Source organism: Bombus huntii, chromosome 3 (assembly GCF_024542735.1).
Source record: "Bombus huntii isolate Logan2020A chromosome 3, iyBomHunt1.1, whole genome shotgun sequence".
NCBI lineage: Eukaryota > Metazoa > Arthropoda > Insecta > Hymenoptera > Apidae > Bombus > Bombus huntii.
The window spans coordinates 12002875-12023805 of NC_066240.1; the positions used below are offsets into that span (position 1 = coordinate 12002875).

Consider the following 20931-nt stretch of genomic DNA (forward strand, 5'->3'; position numbering starts at 1 on the left):
TGTATAATTAAGTTCATATATTTATAATAAATTGTCAAAGTACAATTGTAAACAATAATCTGACTTTTAATCTATTCCAATAGTACGCTTTTAAATGTATTACATCAATGTAATAAAATATACATGCTTTGTGATATATACAGTATATAATACAAATTAATCAGTTTAACAAATTTGCTTTTATAAGCTGTACAAAATTTTTACAATTTATATTTATTTGTTTTTAAAGTCTGTATATTGCCATGAATTTGATGTATCCCATATTACACCATTATGGGGTAATTGAGATTTTATATAAGGAAGTGTCCATGTAAGGTACCATCGGTTGCCTAATACTTCCTTTACATTTTGTTTCCAACCTAAGTTATATATGTGTATTTTCTTATTACTCTCATTAGCTATATTACCATTAAGCACTAGACAAAAATGATAAATGCACAGAACTCCTGTGTACAACATTCCCACTGCAGATACAATATACAGAATGAGATAAAACTGATTTGTAGAACCATCAAATCCAAAAATGAATATTGCTAAGGGAAAAATGATTTTAATAAGTGACATAGGAAATTCAAAATGCATTTTACTCCAAATAAAGAGATTATTGTAACAAAAACTATATGTTGTCGCTACAAATAAATATAAAAGAAACATTATAAAGTATCTGTGATTATAATGACCAATACAACATCCAGTAAAAATACAATGATGATCCCTCTTTAAAATACATATATTACATGTAGGACAATGCCATGAACGTGGAGGTGCAAGAGTTTCACATGAAGCACACAATCTCCAACCATCTTTAGTATTTGCAGCACTTATTGGCATAATATCTCTTCTAGTGCTAGTATCGCAAAATATTATATATGTAAAATTCCCGACTATGTTTAACATGATAAAATTTCCAAAAAGGAAATGCAAAATATACGGCAATGATCCATGTTCGTGTATTGCCGGTAAAACCACCCATAGTTGGAACCAATATATTATTGGTATAATTGTTAATATAAAAGTCATTGAAAAAAAGTCGCTTAAAGTGCGAGGCCAAATTCTTTTTCGGATTATCATTTTTAACAATTTTATACTTTTATTAAACACGTGATTCTATTCAGTAGATAATATCTACTTAATATGTATATACACTTCTCACCAATACTGGTTTATTCTACAGTGATACTATTTCGTTATAACCTAAAAATTTGAAATCTTTTTAAATATTTTTTTTAATTAACTAATTTCGTATATTATATATTTACCGGATCACATTGTACATTCTGTTAAATTCGTCATTTTAAGCGTGCATGGAAATCTGTTCCTGTTATCACTATTCGTAAATTTTGTATACGCGCGAAGTTTGATTCTTCAGTCAATGTACATATTAACTCACTTCATAGCATTCTTCTGTGATTTGATTTGAAAGTGCCATTCATATACGCATATGTAAGTACGCTACATGTAACTTTCCGCAAATACACTTCCCGTAACAATACTTTATTAAACAATTTTATTTTTTATTATTTTATTGTGTATTTTAGTTACTTGAAGATATTTAAAAAAGTAATAAAAATAGCATAAGTAGCATAAATAGTATGTAGTAGAAAATCTTATCATATTAATTTGCAACTTATTAATTTTATATTACAAATATGGAAACTACAGAAGAATTTCCTTTTCCTTTCCCTCCATATCCAATACAAACTCAGTTTATGAAAGAGTTATATAAATGTTTCGAAAATTCTAAGTTGGGAATCTTTGAAAGTCCAACTGGTACTGGTAAATCCATGTCAATTATTTGTGGTGCTTTAAAATGGTTACTTGATTATGAAGAACTGCAAAAAGATGAACTGACAAGTGCAATTTCTGAACTTGATGAACAAATTAAACAATATATTAACTCCACTGATAATTGGTTTTATGTACAAACTCAACAAATAGAATTAAACCGCAAAAGGCAAGCGTTACAAACAAAATTAAACAATATTGTTCAGTATGAGCAAAAAAAGAATAGTCTGAAAGAAAGAACTAAAGGTGTAAATAGTAAGAAAAAGGATTCATCTACTAAATTTGCAACAAGTTCTGCAAAAGACAGAAGTGAAATAGACAAAAATTCAGTTGATACAAATAACGAAAAGGGAAGTATTGAGGAAGAATTACTTTTAGAAGATGTTGAACATTCAGAAAGTTCTGAAGATGAAGACAAAGAAGAAATTTATGAAAATATAAAAATTTTCTTTTGCTCTAGGACCCATTCTCAATTATCTCAATTTATAGGAGAACTCAGAAAGAGTCCTTATTCAAAAAATGTATCTGTAATAACATTAACGTCCAGGTGGTTTTTAAGTATTGTGTTATGAAAATGAAATAAAATATAAATTAATTCTTTTTTTAATTTTGTTAATAATTTTAGGCAAAATTATTGCATTAATAAAAATGTAAAAAAATTGAAACATTTAAATTTAATAAATGAATGCTGTTTGCAATTACAAAGGAAAAAGACAACTGCTAAGGATGAAAAAGATCTTAAAAGAAAGAAAATGACAAGTAGTTGCCCTTTTGTGCCAGGAAACCAAGATTTACTAATAAGAGAAAGCTTAGTGCAGATTCGGGATATTGAAGAAATTGTGCAAAAAGGAGAAAATCTTAAAACTTGTGCGTATTATGCATCAAGAAAAGCTGTTTCATATGGTCAATTAATACTGGTGCCATACAATACCATATTGCATAAAAACACTAGAATTAGTTCAGGAATAAATTTAAAAGGAAATATATTAATAATTGATGAAGCACATAATTTACTTGAAGCCATTGAAAATATGCATAGTGTTATAATTACAGGCAGAAATTTATTGCATTGTTATAGCCAACTTTCCCAATATCAAAACAGGTAACATATTTCATTTTGAGCATCATTATTATTATTATTGTTATTATTATTATTATTATTATTGTATTACACATTTTATTAATATATCTGGGAATATAAATAATATTAATTTTAGATTTCAAACTTTATTCTCAGCAAAAAATATTCTAAGCTTAACTCAGTTGAGCTTTTGTTTGAGAAAACTTATAACAGTTTTGGGAGCTACTATAAAATCAAATCCTGATGATGTTATAAATATAGAAGCATCTCCAAAATTATATAAGATAGAAGAATTTGCAATTATGACAAACATTGACACAGTAAATATGTTTGAATTGTTGAAATTCATTAAAAATTCTCGACTGAATCATAAATTACAAGGTTTCATAGAACAGTATGACACAAATTTAAAAATTCATAATTATAACACAAAGACATGTGGTGTAAAACAGTTTTTAAATTCAATTAAGACAAAAAGCACAGAGTTTGATACAATCACAGACATTCAATTAGATGAAGATCGCTCAAATAATCCAATGATGACAATTATAAGTTTCTTAGAATGTTTACGAAGCAACTGTAGTGATGGGCGCATATTTATTATTCCAGGTCCAACTGTTGGACAAAGTATCATAAAATTTCTTTTATTAAATCCAGCAGCGCACTTCCATGATATTAGTATGCAGATTAATTTAATTTAATTTATTTTATTTTATTTTATTTTAATATTTCATATTAATTTATTAAGTATTTTTATTTTTAATTTTTGTTTATATGTATAATTATTAACAGTTCGGGATGCTAGAGCTGTGATATTAGCTGGTGGAACAATGGCACCAATGAATGAATTTACAGATCAGTTATTCATAGCAGCAGGTGCTTCATCTGAAAGAATTGTCACATATTCCTGTGACCATGTAATTCCTGAAGAAAACATAGTATGTAGCATAACAACTCATGGCCCAACTGGTATTGAATTTGAATTTAATTTTCAAAATCGAGAAAATACAAAATTGGTAAATATGATATTTTAATAATAATTAAATAATAATATAAATAATTCCAATGATTAAAATAAATGATAGAAAATATGATGAATTTCACAATAAAAATATTTCAGTTAGATGAATTAGGGAGGGCATTATTAAATTTATGTAATATCATACCAGCTGGTATTATAGTCTTTTTACCCTCCTATAATTTTGAAGAATTAATATATAAACATTTAGAAAATTCTGGTATTATTAAGAAACTGTCTTTAAAAAAACATATTCTTCGAGAACCTAAATCAGCTTCTCAGGTACTAATAACATAATCTTTTTACAAATTTTGTTGTAAAATTTTTATACAAATCTAAAATAAATTATACATTATAGGTACATGAAATTTTAAAAGAATATTCGCTTCACGTAAAAAATCCAAAAAATTCACAGAATGGATCATTATTGTTTAGTGTGGTGGGAGGAAAATTAAGCGAAGGATTAAATTTTTCTGATGATTTGGGAAGATGTGTTATAGTTGTGGGAATGCCTTATCCTAATATCCAATCATTGGAATTACAAGAGAAGATGAAATATTTAAACGAAAATATTGTATGTATTTATTTTGTCTCATTATTATGGCAAGAAAAACCACTTAGTGTCATATAATTTATATGCATGTACATCAATTTATTTTTTGTTTATTAGAAATCAGATGCTGGTCAAAATTTCTATGAAAATTCATGCATGAAAGCAGTAAACCAATGTATTGGACGAGCTATTCGACACATTAATGATTATTCAACAGTAATATTATTAGATAAACGTTATAGTTATAAAATAAAAGCACTCCCACAGTGGATTCAACGTACATTAATCATTCATAAAAGTTTTGGTAGCACAATTGGTGCTATATCTAAATTTTTCAATAAAAAAAAAATTAAATCCAATAAAAAAATAACATAAACAGAACAAAAGATATCTAAACATTATTATATGTATTATTAATGTATTTACTGTTACTATTACATTTATTAAAAGTAAGTTTTGTTAACATAGATATAAAATTCTGCATATAGTTTCTACATATAATTTGCAAGATGCACTTCAAATTTATATGTCAGATCATGATAATAAACTTGACCAGGATATAATATAGAACATGGGAAATGTGACTGAAAACAATTCATCTATTATGTCAATCTTTATAACTTTACTAAAAAAGCCAAAGTGCTATCATCATTTATATGTACAGAAGAAATACTTACATAATATATTGCATTAGGATAATTTTGTGGTTGAATACTAAAAGCACAATACTTTTTATAATGAGCTCCATGTTTTCCTAAGATAAATTCTATCTTTTTAGGTACAGTCGTTACTTTTTTATAATGTTTTTCAACTTTTATTTCTTCTTCCTCATCTTCATGATCATTTTTATAAACTTCACCAATTTCTTCGGCTTCTTCAATGTCCTATAGTCGAATCAAATTTATGATATACAAGTTATTACTTACATAAATAACATGTTGTTGATAATTAAAACATTGATTTACTTCTAATAAATCATAACTAGATAAAAATTCTGGAATAGTATAAGGTGGCAAACGGCCTCCAGTGTAGAACTGTACCCCACATTGGTCTGAATAAATTTCTAAAGCACTAAACACCAATATATTTAAAACAACTGTATTACTCAATAAACAACTAATATATTTGTTTATATATACCGTCCACTTTTTACATGCCATACTTTGGCAACAAATGAACTACCAGATTGTCTACCTTTTGTAACACATAAATTATGATCGAAACCTTCTCCAGGTGGAACCTAGCAATAATTAAAGGAAAGAGTTCAATATCTTTAAAATATGCAGTTATTTTATACCTTCTCCATGTATTCTCCTAAAATTCGAGGTATTCGAAAGTCCATCACTGTTCCACCTACACCACGTATAGCACCTGTTGGAACTGGATCTGTGTAATCCGCAAATGTCCAACGATCACAATTGAATAGTACTTTATGTTTTCGTAACTCAGATTCTCCAGAATCCTATTACATTTTATACATTTAACTAAATGTATATTTAAAAATATATTACTTACATGTCCAGCTAAATTAAACATAGAACCATGTGATAAATTCACTATTGTTGGTTTTGAAGTTGTTGCTCTCATACATATATCAAGCTTATTTTCTGGAGTTAACTTAAACTTTATTGTAGTTAACACTGCACCTGGATACCCTTCTTCACCATCTTGACTTAAGTAACTCATAATAACTGAACATCCAGTAATATATGAATCCCAAACTTTACGCCCAAATCCATTTGTCTAGTGAGAGCATTGATTATTATTTATATAATATAATATTGTTTATTATTTATATGATGTAACTAATCAATTTACTCCTCCATGTAAATGATGTTTCCCATTAAAATCATTTTTTGTTAATTCATAATCTCTACCTCTAATAGTAATATGTCCATTTTTAATACGGTTTGCACATCTGCCTAATATACAACCAATAAATGGGTTTGTTATAGGATTTGAGTATCCTGTAATAGTTGTATTTTAATAATGACTATTAGCTTTGTTATTATAATGTTAAGAAATGAATACTCTAAAATTATACCTTTTACATCGTCAAAACCAAGGACAACATCAGCAGAATGTCCATATTTATCTGGACATTTTAGAGATATAATTGTAGCACCCCAAGTAATGACAACAACTTCCATTCGATTAGTATTTATCATAGTGTATGATTTTATAGTCTTTGGTATGGGGTCATTAAAAATTTGATCTTGATTATCTGATTACAAAAATCTATTGTTACTTTAAATATTACAAGTAAATTACATTAATTTTACATAATAAACTAAAGAGAGAGAGAGAAAGATCATATCAACCACAGCTTACCAACCCAGACTTCTCCAAATATTCCTTCTGTAATTGTTATATTTTTACAATTACATTCATGAAAATCCATATTTAATAGCATAATTATGATTGCGACAATACCTTATTCAATAATTATTGAATATAACAAAATGATATTAAAATTTATAATAAAACAATAATTTTCACCTTTTAAATATAAAAAATAAAAAATATTTTACTATATTCTTTTTTTGTTTAGACAATAGAAAATCATTTACTGGTTTTCAAATATACAAAAGCAGTTTTTACTATAAAAATACATTAATACAAGGAATTTTATTTTATTTTAAATGATTTATTATTAATAATAATAAGGCATCACCTACAATTTGTGATGCTTTAATGTTACAATAATTATAGTACTTAATGTAATATATATACTCCGGTTACTATTTATAATTTATATAATTAATATTTATAGAATAATGTACAATGCTTGGAAAAATACATGAATTTTTAGTGCAAATCAGACACCGCATCAATACATTTCCCATTCAATTTTCGTATGCTTTATTACATTTAAATTTGTTGAGTAAAAAATCGAAGACAATAATATATCTTATTGCATTTCTTCAACGAAATCACATTTTTTTTGTTTTGTAATTTTGTATAATAAATCGGATAGATGTTTCTTTTTCTCATATATCATTCTGATTTTTAGAATTTCTCATAAATATTAGTGATTATGCAGTGCCCAATATCTTTGTTTGGCAAACTATTTTTATCGCAGAAAATTCTTTGAAATTCCTACCATCTTCGTACAATTGTTATTAGAGTTATATTACATAAAAGATTCGTTTCTCAAGCTTTGGGTTCTGCATTACATTACTTTTTAAGGCGCACACCAAAGCAGTCACTTGTTACTTAAATACACGTGGAACACATTGCACTTAGCTTATTAGTATATTCTTACAACTACAGAGTAATTTAAAATTTAAATAAATCGTCAGTAATTACGGATTTACGAGTTGCAGTACATTCTACGTCCTCTAAGTCTATATATTACAAAAAAAATACTGACAAAAGATTAATTTCACACATGAATATCGAATAATTAAAAATTATGATAAAATTGCGATAAACTCCGCAATATTAATTATCTTCAAATATAATTGAGGATAATAAAATTGCTTAATATATTTTGCAACAAATAAACATACAAATAATGGAGAAAATACCACAGCAAACACTTCGTGTACATTAAAAGCACACTCATCTCATAATTATCATCTTGGTCATAGGTGTTATTGTACAAATTACTATTTATAAGTAGCATGCAGTTTTAGTGTAACTTCAACAAGAAAATATTTACAATTTAAGTTTATATTGAAAGAAACATGTTTAGAATAACAATATTTGGTCATACTAAATTGTTTAAGTAAAGAAATGATTCGATTTATTAAAAATAATCATCTTATCTGTATAAATTAAATTTTTTAACATATCAATTAGGGAATATATTTACTGGCAATATATATATATGAAGTTATATTTTTTTTTGTAGTTATTCTGAATGTTTCTTCATACATGTTGTCTAATTAACAAAACATATAATATATAAATGATCTTTAATGAAATATAAAACTGGATTTGTTCTATTTTAAGCTAAAAAAGTTATGATATATAAAAAATAAATATAGCTTAGACTAGCACTGTTGGCAATCATATGCCATTACACAATTGATAATTAATAGCTGCCTAATATTACATTCGGTATAAGTAAGTTACGGTTACTATAAACAAGTATTGATATTAGCATTCTAAGATTTCATTAAATATTTTTCAATTACCTTGGAAGCATTTTCAACTTTTTTGTCTCTCTTAACATATTAAGTACATGATACTAGCACCGCAGAATATCTTTGTACAACATAGAAAGGCATATCCATGAAATATTTATTCTATAGGTCTCTAATAACATCATAAATATTTCAGTCAACCGATTAATTAATTTTAATTATATGCAAGATTTCACAAATTGAACTTTGAAAAAGTATAAGTGTGATTCAGATGAAATATATAATATTATATGCATTTAATAAATTTGTATATGTATAAATGCCAATTTAATGCATCCAATATTTCTATTTCAAAAACATTTAAATATATATGTTCAATACTCGGTTGGTTTTATCTTGAAAAGAATTTTTTAGTGAGGCAGTACAAAAACTTTTAAGTGGATAAAAGAAATTATTTATACAAAGAAATGAATTAGAAGATAAAAATGACCAGGAAATACTTCTTCAAAGTTTATCCTTTTCTCTTTCATTAATTCTATATTTTATATATATTGAGACATATCCTACAATACTGATTATTACTCAGGAAATCATTATAAAAACATATAAGTTTTGAAATAAAGATTTGTTTTTTTTCTCATATTTAATATTTCATATGAGGCAAAGAATAAAAAGAAAGAATTATTTTGATTCACCATAAAATAGCGTAGAACATACGCAACATGTAAATAAGTTTTGATTACCTTTTGTAAGTTTAATCTAACTCATATGTTAGTTGTTATTTAGTATAGAATCAATAAATTAAACACATACACACGTAAAAATCAAGATTAGTTCAGTTTGTTTTAGCAATTATAAAAATGCAAAATATAAACCATCATAGAGAGTTTCATAAATTAATTTCCTTTCTATTTTCTATCCAAGTGATTGAAAAAAGATAGGAAATAAATTTGCATAACTCTCGGTATTCTGATCATGTATTAGCATTTTAAGTAAATACAAAATAATTTCTAGGGCACTCATACACATACTTTATACAATGAAACCAATATAAAGGAATGTATTGATCATTATTACATTGTTAAACAAACAATAACTGTCCAATATATGTATACTTGTATATACAATAGTGATTATGTATATGGAGTGTCCTTGTTCTAAACTTTTTGAAAGTATATCACATAATAGATGGCTATATAAATGAACTAAGTATGTCAAACATTTTGCTACATGTATGCCAATTGTTTCAATGCATACTGTTTTCATATATAAAAGAAGTATTGTTTTAACTGCACATGGTATACTAAATTAAACCTATTATTCTAGTAGCATACAAATGCATTAAAATTGCTACTGTACAAACTTTTCACACGTGTATCTAGTGCCATGGTACTTGTATAAAGATTAAACATTAATAAAATAATATATGAGACCTGATAATTTAATATCAAAAGAAAACGTATATCTATTATAATTCTTATGAATTTCTTATGTTTCATACCTAAGCATATGCAGGAAAACACTGTGACTTTAGGAAAGGTTACTATTATCTATTGCTCACAATATAAAATTACTCTACAAATATACATACATATATTGTCATAAAGTAATGTTGAAAAAAATCATAAACAATCCTATTAAGTAATCATCAATGTTTTCCTGATTATATGTTTCATTTTGTTATGCAATAATTAGTTTCAACATTTAACTATCTTTTTCAGTCACAAAATTTTGATGGAATGTAAATTATGATTAGCATTAATATTTGTAATAAATATGAGCAGACAGTTGTAGAACTAAAGGAACAACAAAGTCTCATTTCTCTAAGGTGGTATTAGACAAACAAATAAATGTATAGAATTCAATCTTTAATATTCTGAAAAAGGAGCTAATATTTTAAATTGTATAATATAACAAGTATGTATATACGATTTTATATACGTTTTTTCAGAGTATTTGAATTAAAATATTTATCCTTTTCCAAAGTTTTTCAAGTACTCATGCAAATAATAGAAATATATGATATTTGTATGCTAGATGCTAACAGCAGATGCAGGATGTGCGGAATGTATGAATAAAACATTTATAATACATAAAATATGATTTAAAAACATTGTGTAGTACAGAATGATCAATGCAAATTTGTCATCTTGGTAATTATACTATTTCTACAAAACATACATGAGACATATCAGTTCTTTATCAAATTAAAAATAGTCTAATTGAATACAAGAGTCTTTTATAAGAATGTCTCAGTATATGGAATGTTACATTCTTACTGTATTTGATGACCAATACATGATAAAATGTTTTGCAGGAGGCAGTGCTTTGACAACGTGCATCGCTGTATTTTCTAGTTATGATTCGATAAATTTCTGCCGCATCATAAACTGTTTGATTCGTGTGATTGCAATTAAGTGTTACTTTCAAGATTGACAAAACTTTTCAAATCCCTAATTTTTATCATTTTTTTTTTCATTTTAAATAAGCCAATGCTATGACAAAAATTCTCTTTCTAATTCAGAAATACTTGGTTTTCTACTTCTATTCATTCGTCGATTAGCTTGTAAGGGTATGGTAGCATCTTGATTTTGTCCATGTACGGGAATATCAAGTAACGTTTCTCTATGTTCACGCGAAACTCCATCTCGATCAAATGTTACTGGAGAAAATCGAACCCTACTTATAGAGATCTGACTATCCTTAGCTGAAACATAACTTGAATCCTCAGATGTTAAAGAATCTGGTGGAGTAGGATTTGTTGGAGTACCCGAACCGGAATTATTTTTACTTACGCTTTTATTTGGAGAATTATACGAGTAATTAGATCGTTTTAAACTTGACCGTAATCGACTAACTACCTCTAAATTACTGGGTCTTTCTCCAGAATTTGAATTCGAATCATGCGAGTTCTGACGCGTCAGTAATTGAGAACCATATTCATGATTAAGCATACTAGGACTATACGTTCCAACATTTGAGACAATATTTGAAGATCGTTGGTAATAATGTCCAGGTGAATATAAAGAATAATCATCCTCGTCTTCTAAACGAAATGTTGGATTAATGTTACTTTGACTCGATGTACTCGCGTTTGAGACATTTGATGAAGTACGATGATGAGTATACGAAGGAAGTCTTGAAACTGGTCGAGCTGGACTATTTATGCTGCTTGGATTATCATAAGCATGTGGAAATTCGGAACACTCAAGCATTCTATCACTGAAGGAGAAAAAGATTTAAGTGTAATATTTAAAAATCCATATCTGAAAATAATTACTTACTGATAATCTGTAGGTACAAAATATGTTGGTTCTGGTGATCTGTAATATTCTGGTGGAACGACTGTATATACTGGAGGTCCATAGTCTGGAAAAGGAGCAACATTGCCCATGTATATTGTTGGTACTCTTTCCATCCGATCAACTCTTCCTGCATCATGTATGTAGACATCTTCATTACTAGTGCTGCTACTTTTTCTTCTAGGACTTGGTGTTGGTGCATTAGAACTTGTATTGCTTGCATAATGTTGTGGCGAATCAGTGAATCTTAGAGGTTTGTCAGGCATCACACTGGGTGGAAGACCAGGTGCTATAGCACCCATATTACTTAAGAATGGCCTGTATAATAATTGTCTTATTTATAACATGAATATATAAAGAACATGTTAATATATGTATATATATATAAAAAAAGAAAATATTATTACAAATTTAATGTTCTAATTTCATACCTGTAATGTCTAGCTGGTCCATGATACGTGTTATGAGGATAACCACTACTTGAACTAAATTCATAATCAGGTCCAAGATAACCAGAGTTACGATTTGATCCAGTATCTGCTTGAAACCACCACCGTGGAGGCTCATCTTCACACTCACCAAGCCGTGGATATAGTCTTGGATGAATTGGAGATATGTTTGACATTCTTACATCATATCCAGTAGCTACTCCAGCTAACATAGCTGCGATATTGTATAAAACCAATTCTATTATGCTTAACTTTGGCTTCTTCATTTCCCCATTGTAAAGAGTTGGCATTGGTACAGGCATTGGCATAATGTAAGGTCCAGTCAACCCAGGCTTCAAAGGATAATCTGATGTTATCCAGTCAGTTGAGAGATCAGGTGGTAAGGTTGTATAATCTACAAAAACAATCAGATTTCTACAATAATAATGGTGATATTGCTACATATCTATAAAAATATGTGTACGTAGAATTACAAAATATGATTAAAGTATTTACTTTCCTTTTCATAATATTAAATTGATTAAGACACTATGTTACTATTATTATTTTTTATTCCTTACCTTTATGTGCAAATTTTACAAGCCTTTTAATATTATACATGTTTATTATATTAAATTTAACATAAACAGTTTAGTATCAAAGTTATAACATGCTTACTTGTTATTGCATTACTTACAATTATTTATATGTATAAGCACAATGTATTACGTGCATTATATTAAAATATTACATGCCACGAACTTTGAACCATTTCTTGTTATCAATAATTTTCAAAAAGCTTGTACATTATTATCTAAAATACATTCATGTTAAATGCATAAAACCCATATTTTGAAAGTAAACCAAAAATGTTGAAAAATGTTGAAACTTTGAAAGTAAAGCAGAGTGTAAAGAAAGAAGAAGGTAAAAACTATTTTTAAGACAATATGTATAAGCACTAATTTTAACTAATCTTAAATAAAATTTTCTTTACCCTATATAATTTTCATTTCCTCATTTCAGAATGTTCTTTTCTCTCTTAATATTTATTTATTATAAATTTTGCCTGTTCATTAATAAATAAATAAATAGTCGTACAATACTGCTATAAAAATGTTTTATACATATATTATACTCAAATCAATATATGATAAGAATATATAAAATCAATGGTGTGCTTATTACAAATAAAATTGGAATTTTAAGACAAGAAAAAGACCAAACCCAAATGGCCTTAACTGTTAGGATCCTACTGGAAGCATGCAAAAGGATTTTTTTACGCTCGATTATAAGTAGTTATATAAAAAATTGATTTATATAGAAAAAATAATATAAAATATTTATTGTTTATTTCATTCTTAGTTAGTAAATTATTTAAAACAAATATGTTAAAAATTGTTGATCTATATAGATAATATTTAAAATATATTGTTTCAATATATAGGTGTAGTAATCAAAATATATATACATATTTGTTTAATATTATAAATATAACCACAAACCGAGCGTAAAAATTCAGAAAACGAAAAAACAAAATTCAATGTGTCCAACTGAAAAGGTTTTATTGAAAAAATTTCTATTTCTAAATACAAGTGTGCGTGTTGCTTCATGTGTTGTATGTAACGTGTGCAAAATTTCAGAATCTAAAAATATCGAAAGTCTATGATAATACAAAAATGAAATCGCTGTTAAATTAGGTTGAATAATTAACAAAATCTGAAATTGATCTAGATGCATATAAAGCAATGAAGAAAAGATACAACTCTACTCTCGCAACTGATATATGGTACTTTGCATAATAATTTTTTAATTTTGATGTAATTTCTTTCTAATTTGGGGATTGTATAATTATATAAAAACACTCTTTTCCATAAACGCCTCTAATTGAAGGCATTAATTTTAATGTAGAACTTTTTGTTGTAGTGGCAGAAGCACATGATTTCTTTTGACATAGTAAGAGGCTGTTAGCTCTGCTTTGTTAGAATGTTATATACTCCAGATAACATCAGAAAAGAACCAACACCAGAAAGACTGCATTTACATTTTATATACTCATTAAATTACAGTTCAAAATATGAAGTTTTTATCAATTTAAATTAGGATAAATAGTTTTTAGATTATTGCAGGGTACTGACTACCCTTTATTAAAATATCCTAAAATGATATATCTATTATGTAATTTGATAGACATCAATTAAAATTAATTAACAAGGCTATCAATTTATGCAGATAAAACGAATTTCAATTCTTCATCTGGTAAAATTAAAAAATTAAATTCTTATAAGATACATAGCAATAATATGTACCATTCCAAAAATTCAACAGAATAAAATAATCTTAAACATATTATCAACATAAAAAAGGAAAACAGAGTTTATCATTAAATGTATGCAACTGTACATGTATCACTAAAAATATATCTATATATTAAAGATATCCTTTTTAGATAATCAGCAAATAAAAAATTTAACTGAACTGCATATTCATGCATTCTAATAAAAATAGTTCTAAGCACAATCTACTTAAATACAATTTAGCAAAAGAAAAATAAAGAAGGAAAATATAAACATATAAAGGCACTATCCATCTGAGATCTTTACTTTTGTAATAATGTAAAAGGAAAAAATAAAAATATCATTAACCAATGATATAGAAGAAAAACAATCAGGTCTCTTATAAAATGTGAAACAATTGCACAGCAATATAAAGAGACTTACGAGTGGGATAGATGTTTTCCTCAGAAAGGCCTGCAGTAAAGAAAATATAGGACTGTTACTAAAACATATAAAACAAAAAGAAGACATTTTCGTGAAACGCGTCTAAGAGTGATATGCACATCTTTATCTTTGTGAAATGCAATGTTACTTATCATTCTTCTTTAAAAATTTCTCTGCAATCGAAGTCTTAGGTGAGTTGTAAATAATTGTATTCACATCTTCTGAACTTCTATGGGAAGGAGCATTTCTTAAGGATTCGATTAAATTCTTTTTCCCTTCATAATTGATTTGGGAATTCTGACATTCACAATCCTGTATATAACCAGATGCATGTATAACTGAATTTATAGTATCAACATGATCTTCACAACTACGCAAGTATTCGTTACTCTTTGATTTTTTACTTAAAGAGGAATTCAATTTGAAACTTTGATCTACTTGCGGAGCGCGTTGTTTGAAACACGCATCTGATATACCACTAACATAGTCAAAAGAGGTAGGGGATTTTTTGCATTTATTATCTGAGAATAAACCTAAAGAATTTTTTGAAATAGAACTATCATTTGAATGTTCCGAATCAAAATTACAAAGTTCTGATTCGAGACTCTCGAAATCTATTCCTTCGCGTGAATTAGCAGTCAAGAATTTAGGTATTGCACTACTTTGATCGGAATCACGTCGATTAAATTGTGGTATAGATATCGTATTGTCTAGAGCACTATATTCTACTTTAACAACAGCAGTTTTATCATCTAAAGCATCTCGACTTCCCCAAGCTTTCATCTTATTGAAGACTCTTAATGGACTCTTAGAAATTCTGGATTTATGGTGAAACTTTTTACCTATTGAATTTTCAGGGCTTGACTCTAATCCATCTGTATCATTAATTTTAATGGTAACAGAATTTTTTCGCTCCGTACTATGCGGAGAATTTAAAGAGCTTTTCCTTGATCCAGAAGGGGAACGAAAGAAATCAGCAAAAGCAGCTAATCGTGATTCTGAGCTATCTCTGCGCTTTGATTCTTTCGATTTACTTCTCTCGCGTTTCTTCTTTTTTACACGTTTCGCAGTACCAACCAAACTAGACGCTACGCTTTGTACAAAATTTGAAGAATACGACTGTTCCCAGTCACCAATCACATGTTTTTGACTCCTAGGAGGTGAAGCTTTTAAATTATTTCCAACTGTAGATTTTGTGTAATTGTCCATGACTGAATGATCATCCGAGAAATGAGTTTTAAGATTATCTGCCGATTTGTTATGTAAGACCACAGACTCATAAATATCGTTGTCCACAATAACTGAGTCTTCGCCTATATTGCAAGGTGAACAGCTCGAGCTTTGCACAATGTTGTTAGAATTTTCTGGAATGTTGTTATAGCTAATCCTAGTGTGACAGTTAAATCCTGGTTGACTGTCTATCAAATTATTTGCTGAGGAGTACAACTTTCTGGAGGAGGGGTTACCTATTTCTTGAAGAAGCGGGGAACGATGTGCCAACAGGGCGGTACGCAGGGGTGTCTTTTCAAGATCTGGAGCAGAGCGAGACCACCGTTTGCCACCTGGAGATGCAGGATTTGGTGGTTGCGTGATAATAGCCCCACGTTCGCGTTGGTGGAGTGTTGATGGTCCCCAAGTCTTACCCTTTACTCCATCTGCCGGTACTAAAGGAGGAAGACAAAAAACAAAACGCTACTCACTACAGTACTAAGTTTCCCTCCTACCCTAGACTCTGTTAAACTTTATGCGCGCTTCAAAAAGATAAAGGTGTTTCATGAGGACTATTAGTAATATTCATTATTAAGAAATTCTTTTATCTAGAAGTTACAAAAAATATTTCAATATCATAAAATGTTTTGCATTTGGTTTTCTACATTAAATGACTACAATCATATAATTCTTCTAATCTTCAAATTATCATTCTTTTCTACATTCTTACAAAAGAGTAAAAAAAGAAAAAGGAAACGAAAAACACAACATAGATTATATGCATATATATGTAATTTTTCAAAAATATATCAAAATATATCCAATTATTCACACCATGCTAATAAAAATCGTTGTTAAATTAATACAATGTGACTACAAAGCACAAACAGTGTAATTTAAATTTCTTGAAAATACTAAAAAAATTTCTTAGAGCAAAATCATTCATTATTCATTGAAATTGTGAACTACTGAAAATCTTGGAAACAAAGTACTCACATGCAATTGCACGAAGTCGTGGAATACTAGGCGAGCCTGGTGGACTATTAGGTCTCGATGGATTTCGTACTTTTCCTCGATCTAACGCTGTATGTTGAACAGTTATTGTATGACGAAAATCTATAGGGATAAAAACATATGGTGGTTATTTAACTTTATAATTAGAGCATTCTAAATTTTATGCAAAATTGTTAAGATAAATTATAACAGTATACTTGCCAGAAGGAGCGCTTATATTGCTTCCTGGCTCCTTTTTATTCAGTTTTAACCTCGATTTCTTAAATTTCCCGCGTCTTTTGTTTGGTGTAGGAGTATTTTGTTGCTGAATTATCATTACAGTAAGTTCACGTTCTAATAAATCTATTTCTCGGGCAGCTAATTCTTGTTCCCGTTGCCTTAAGTTTTCTTCATGTTGTCGTTGTTGCACTTGTGCTTTCGTTAATTCTTCTTCTCTGCAGCGCAGTTCCTAATAAACAAACATATAAAAAAGGTTATAATAATGTGTTTGATAAACAAATGCGTTTTCGCAAACAAAAAATTTGTGTAGTGATAATATAGTATAGATAGGTACATATATTTGTTATAGACCAAAATAATTATTAGCGTCAATAACTGTAGTTACACATTATCTTACCTCTTCTAATGAACGGCATGCCTTTGCATAAGCATATAAAAGAAGGATTATAAACATTATTTATACTGATATAAATGATGCGTATGCTAATTACAGTAATGAAAAGATTTTATTTTTGTAGAAGTCCTTTTTTGCAAGGCAAAGAAATTTCGAATTTATACCTTTTCCTTCATGCGCAATCCATGAAGAACTTGTTCAATCTCAAGCCTCCAGTCTTCTTGCATTGTGTGAAATGACTCATGTGGTGTAGCTGCAAATGCACTACGCACTTCATCTAATGCTACTAAAATTTCAGCAAATCCTGGTCTCGAATGACTGTCAGATGCCCAACAAGCTAAATGGTAAAGCATTTTTTATTTTAAAGGTTATACAAATTAAAATAATTCATGATTATATAAATGATTATATAATTATATACCTTCCATTAAAAACCTCCAAGGTTGAGGACAAGTTGATGGAATAGGCAATGTGAGTTTATTTACTGCAACACCATATGCTACTGCCAAAGCATCTATTCCTTTATAAGGTGTTTCACCAGTTAGAAGTTCCCATAGAAGCACGCCATAACTGTAGATGTATTCATGTGTTAAAAAGAAAAAATTTTTTACTATTTATATAGATACATTTATTACAATTAAAGTGATATAGGAGGTACATAAAACTGACCTCCAAACATCACTGGCTTTACTGAAAGTACTCTTTTTAATAACCTCTGGTGCCATCCAAGCATATGTGCCGGCTGCTGACATGCGAGTTGTTTTATAAACTTCCCTTGCTAATCCAAAGTCAGTTATTTTTAAAGTTTTATATTGTAGATCATCATTTTCTATAGGTTCGCTCAATAATACTGTTATAAAAAAAATAATATGTATTACTCTAACACATCTCATGTAAAAATATATATATTCAAATAATAATATATATATTCAACTAATAATGATGTAATGATATTTTATTTACAATTAATATGTTAATTGCTTTACCATTAGAACTTTTTAGGTCCCTATGAATAAGACTTATAGGTGCTTTATTATGAAGGTAATCCATGCCACGAGCAATTTGTATTGCCCAATCAACAAGTACGTCAGGCCTGATTTTTCTACCACTAAGAACCCTGTTCAGACTACCACCTCGTGCATATTCCATTACGAGACACATATTTGGCATTTTTAAACAAACTCCTTCTAATTGCACAATATTTTCATGTTTTAATAACCAAAATAATTTAGCTTCTTGTCGAACATTTTCTAATGTAACACTTGGTTCTTCATCTGGATCTTGGCGGGCTGCTTTAACAGCCACTTCATGTTTCTGCCAGAATCCTCTAAAATGTTACAAATTATTATAAATATTGTTCTAAAGAACTATTAACAAATTTAACTATAATATTTTATAATATTTTATATACCTATAAACCTTTCCAAATCCACCAACACCTATCACTTCTTCTAATTGTAATTCTTCAAAGTCAATTTCAACCGGTTGAACTTTATCAATCACCGATGAAACTCGATCAATACTTTCTGCTTCTGCAACAAAATTGGCTGGAAAAATACCAACCTTTCCATGGATTTTTCCAGTCCACCATCCTTCATCACCTGAGATTTTTGAGTCCTTCGATAAGACCTAGCATATAAAATAAAATATATATATGCATCCTAATCAAAGATATTTAATTTTACAGATATTTATAATAAACAATTTACCTCAACTGTTTCACCTCTTTGTAAAGATAATTCATCTTCGCCTTGGGCAACATAATCAAATAATGCTGTGAAAATTGTCGAACTATTGTCTTGCCTTGACTGGGAAGAGGAATGTGTACCGTGAGATGGACTAGTCTGTTGAGAAACAGTTCTTGCTGTACCACCACTATGTGTATCAGAAACACTGCTATCAGACATATTGTTGCTAGATGTACGCCCATATAAATATCCGTAACTAAAATGCACAAAATTTAAGTGAGATATATTTTATTTCACTATCATAAGTGTGTAAAACATTACACATTTATGGGCCTATAATAATAACACACTTTATACCTTGTGGAATGATTATTTGTTCTACTATTATGTTGATATCGTGGAGATGAGTTGGCTGTGTTAGGACTATGAGAATTAGAGGATCCATTCTCTGGATGAAGTAGAAATCGCTCGCTCCGATGACGAGCATCTGGTTGTCCGTGGTCCATCAAGGTAGACAAGCCTCTTGCCGATAGCCCGGCTGGCGGCATATGGCCTTACACTCTTCTTAGTCTTCCACTTTTTGGAAATTACACCCTCTTGTTTTGTAACCTTAGCGTAATATTCTATTAATAGAATCACAAATAACATAGAACACTTTAAATGTATTGTTAGTTTGTCTCAAATAAACTAAAGAAACATATATAAGAAGTGGTGAAAGTTTAATATACACCTTGCATTATTTTTTCAACACTGTACACATCCTTACACAATTCATGTTCATTTAACACACGTTTCTTCTTCAATCATAATCAATACACGAATGTAAACCAATTATGAAATATTTTGACAATAATTTAATTTTACGCACAAATTTTACAAGAAAAACAAGATGAGAAGAGGTGATCACTAACACCCCTTGCATAAAAACACTTTAACGGTGACCGGCATTTTGATTCGTGAGTCCGGCAATAAAGCGACGAAGATCTTGTGATTTTTCGTCGACCATACTCCTATGTAGAGTAGTGGAGAAAAAATTCTAGGAGAGTAGAAAAAAGCTCGATATGCCATAAAACCACTTTGGAGTCTCGCGTCGGGGTGTGTATACCCACAAGCCACTATTGGTAAGGCCGATTCTTTTCATTGAATCGGCACTAGGAGTAATGTACGAGAGACATGCAGGGTTGAAAGCGACGTGTTTGCCTCCCCGAGGACACGACGCTTTGCGTCAGCCCGCAAAACGCACGATGATTCCACATTTAATGATAGAAAACGAACCAGCACTCATAGCAATAACCTAACGGACGCCATGTTTCGTTTTGACGGCCCCACCGTTGACGTGATATATTGGACCACGATTCATAGAAAGAATGTTCGAAAGGTTGCTTATGATATTTGAATTATATAAGGTTTATCCGCAACATGATGATCGCGA

At 28.9% G+C, this 20931-nt stretch overlaps 4 protein-coding genes across 11 annotated transcripts; 1 reads left to right on the forward strand and 3 right to left on the reverse strand.

Annotated features, from left to right (window-relative positions):
* Window positions 1-45: 45 nt before the first annotated feature.
* LOC126863662 (probable palmitoyltransferase ZDHHC24) lies at window positions 46-1396 on the reverse strand. Of its 2 annotated transcripts, none has more exons than XM_050614073.1 (2): window positions 1260-1396; window positions 46-1194 (listed from the first exon to the last, which is right to left on the reverse strand). In XM_050614073.1, the coding sequence occupies exon 2, from the start codon at window positions 1069-1071 to the stop codon at window positions 214-216; it is 858 nt and encodes a 285-aa protein (XP_050470030.1). In that variant the 5' UTR covers window positions 1072-1194; window positions 1260-1396; the 3' UTR covers window positions 46-213. The 2 variants fall into 2 exon arrangements, with proteins under 2 accessions (XP_050470030.1, XP_050470031.1); XM_050614074.1 differs by having other exon boundaries at window positions 46-1209.
* On the forward strand, window positions 1296-4904 carry LOC126863609 (ATP-dependent DNA helicase DDX11). Of its 3 annotated transcripts, XM_050613929.1 has the most exons (8): window positions 1296-1443; window positions 1707-2332; window positions 2411-2887; window positions 3003-3544; window positions 3659-3882; window positions 3987-4166; window positions 4243-4458; window positions 4555-4904. In XM_050613929.1, exons 2-8 carry the CDS (start codon window positions 1710-1712, stop codon window positions 4810-4812), a joined length of 2520 nt encoding a protein of 839 aa, XP_050469886.1. In that variant the 5' UTR covers window positions 1296-1443; window positions 1707-1709; the 3' UTR covers window positions 4813-4904. The 3 variants fall into 3 exon arrangements, with proteins under 3 accessions (XP_050469886.1, XP_050469885.1, XP_050469887.1); XM_050613928.1 differs by lacking the exon at window positions 1296-1443 and having other exon boundaries at window positions 1636-2332; XM_050613930.1 differs by lacking the exons at window positions 1296-1443; window positions 4555-4904 and having other exon boundaries at window positions 1636-2332; window positions 4320-4372.
* Window positions 4905-4928: 24 nt separating this feature from the next.
* LOC126863678 (galactose mutarotase-like) lies at window positions 4929-6850 on the reverse strand. Its single transcript, XM_050614099.1, has 9 exons — window positions 6769-6850; window positions 6482-6661; window positions 6256-6404; window positions 5953-6180; window positions 5735-5899; window positions 5577-5677; window positions 5403-5508; window positions 5115-5321; window positions 4929-5021 (listed from the first exon to the last, which is right to left on the reverse strand). Exons 1-9 carry the CDS (start codon window positions 6848-6850, stop codon window positions 4929-4931), a joined length of 1311 nt encoding a protein of 436 aa, XP_050470056.1.
* Window positions 6851-7063: 213 nt separating this feature from the next.
* Window positions 7064-20819, reverse strand: LOC126863603 (mitogen-activated protein kinase kinase kinase 10-like). Of its 5 annotated transcripts, none has more exons than XM_050613911.1 (16): window positions 20230-20819; window positions 19857-20108; window positions 19521-19755; window positions 19223-19440; window positions 18798-19138; window positions 18481-18661; window positions 18233-18381; window positions 17976-18148; window positions 17815-17835; window positions 17400-17646; window positions 17181-17300; window positions 16442-16639; window positions 14976-15005; window positions 12262-12673; window positions 11813-12148; window positions 7064-11750 (listed from the first exon to the last, which is right to left on the reverse strand). In XM_050613911.1, the coding sequence occupies exons 2-16, from the start codon at window positions 20045-20047 to the stop codon at window positions 11024-11026; spliced, it is 3579 nt and encodes a 1192-aa protein (XP_050469868.1). In that variant the 5' UTR covers window positions 20048-20108; window positions 20230-20819; the 3' UTR covers window positions 7064-11023. The 5 variants fall into 5 exon arrangements, with proteins under 5 accessions (XP_050469868.1, XP_050469867.1, XP_050469865.1 ...); XM_050613910.1 differs by having other exon boundaries at window positions 19857-20122; XM_050613908.1 differs by having other exon boundaries at window positions 19857-20153.
* Between the last annotated feature and the right edge of the window lie 112 nt (window positions 20820-20931).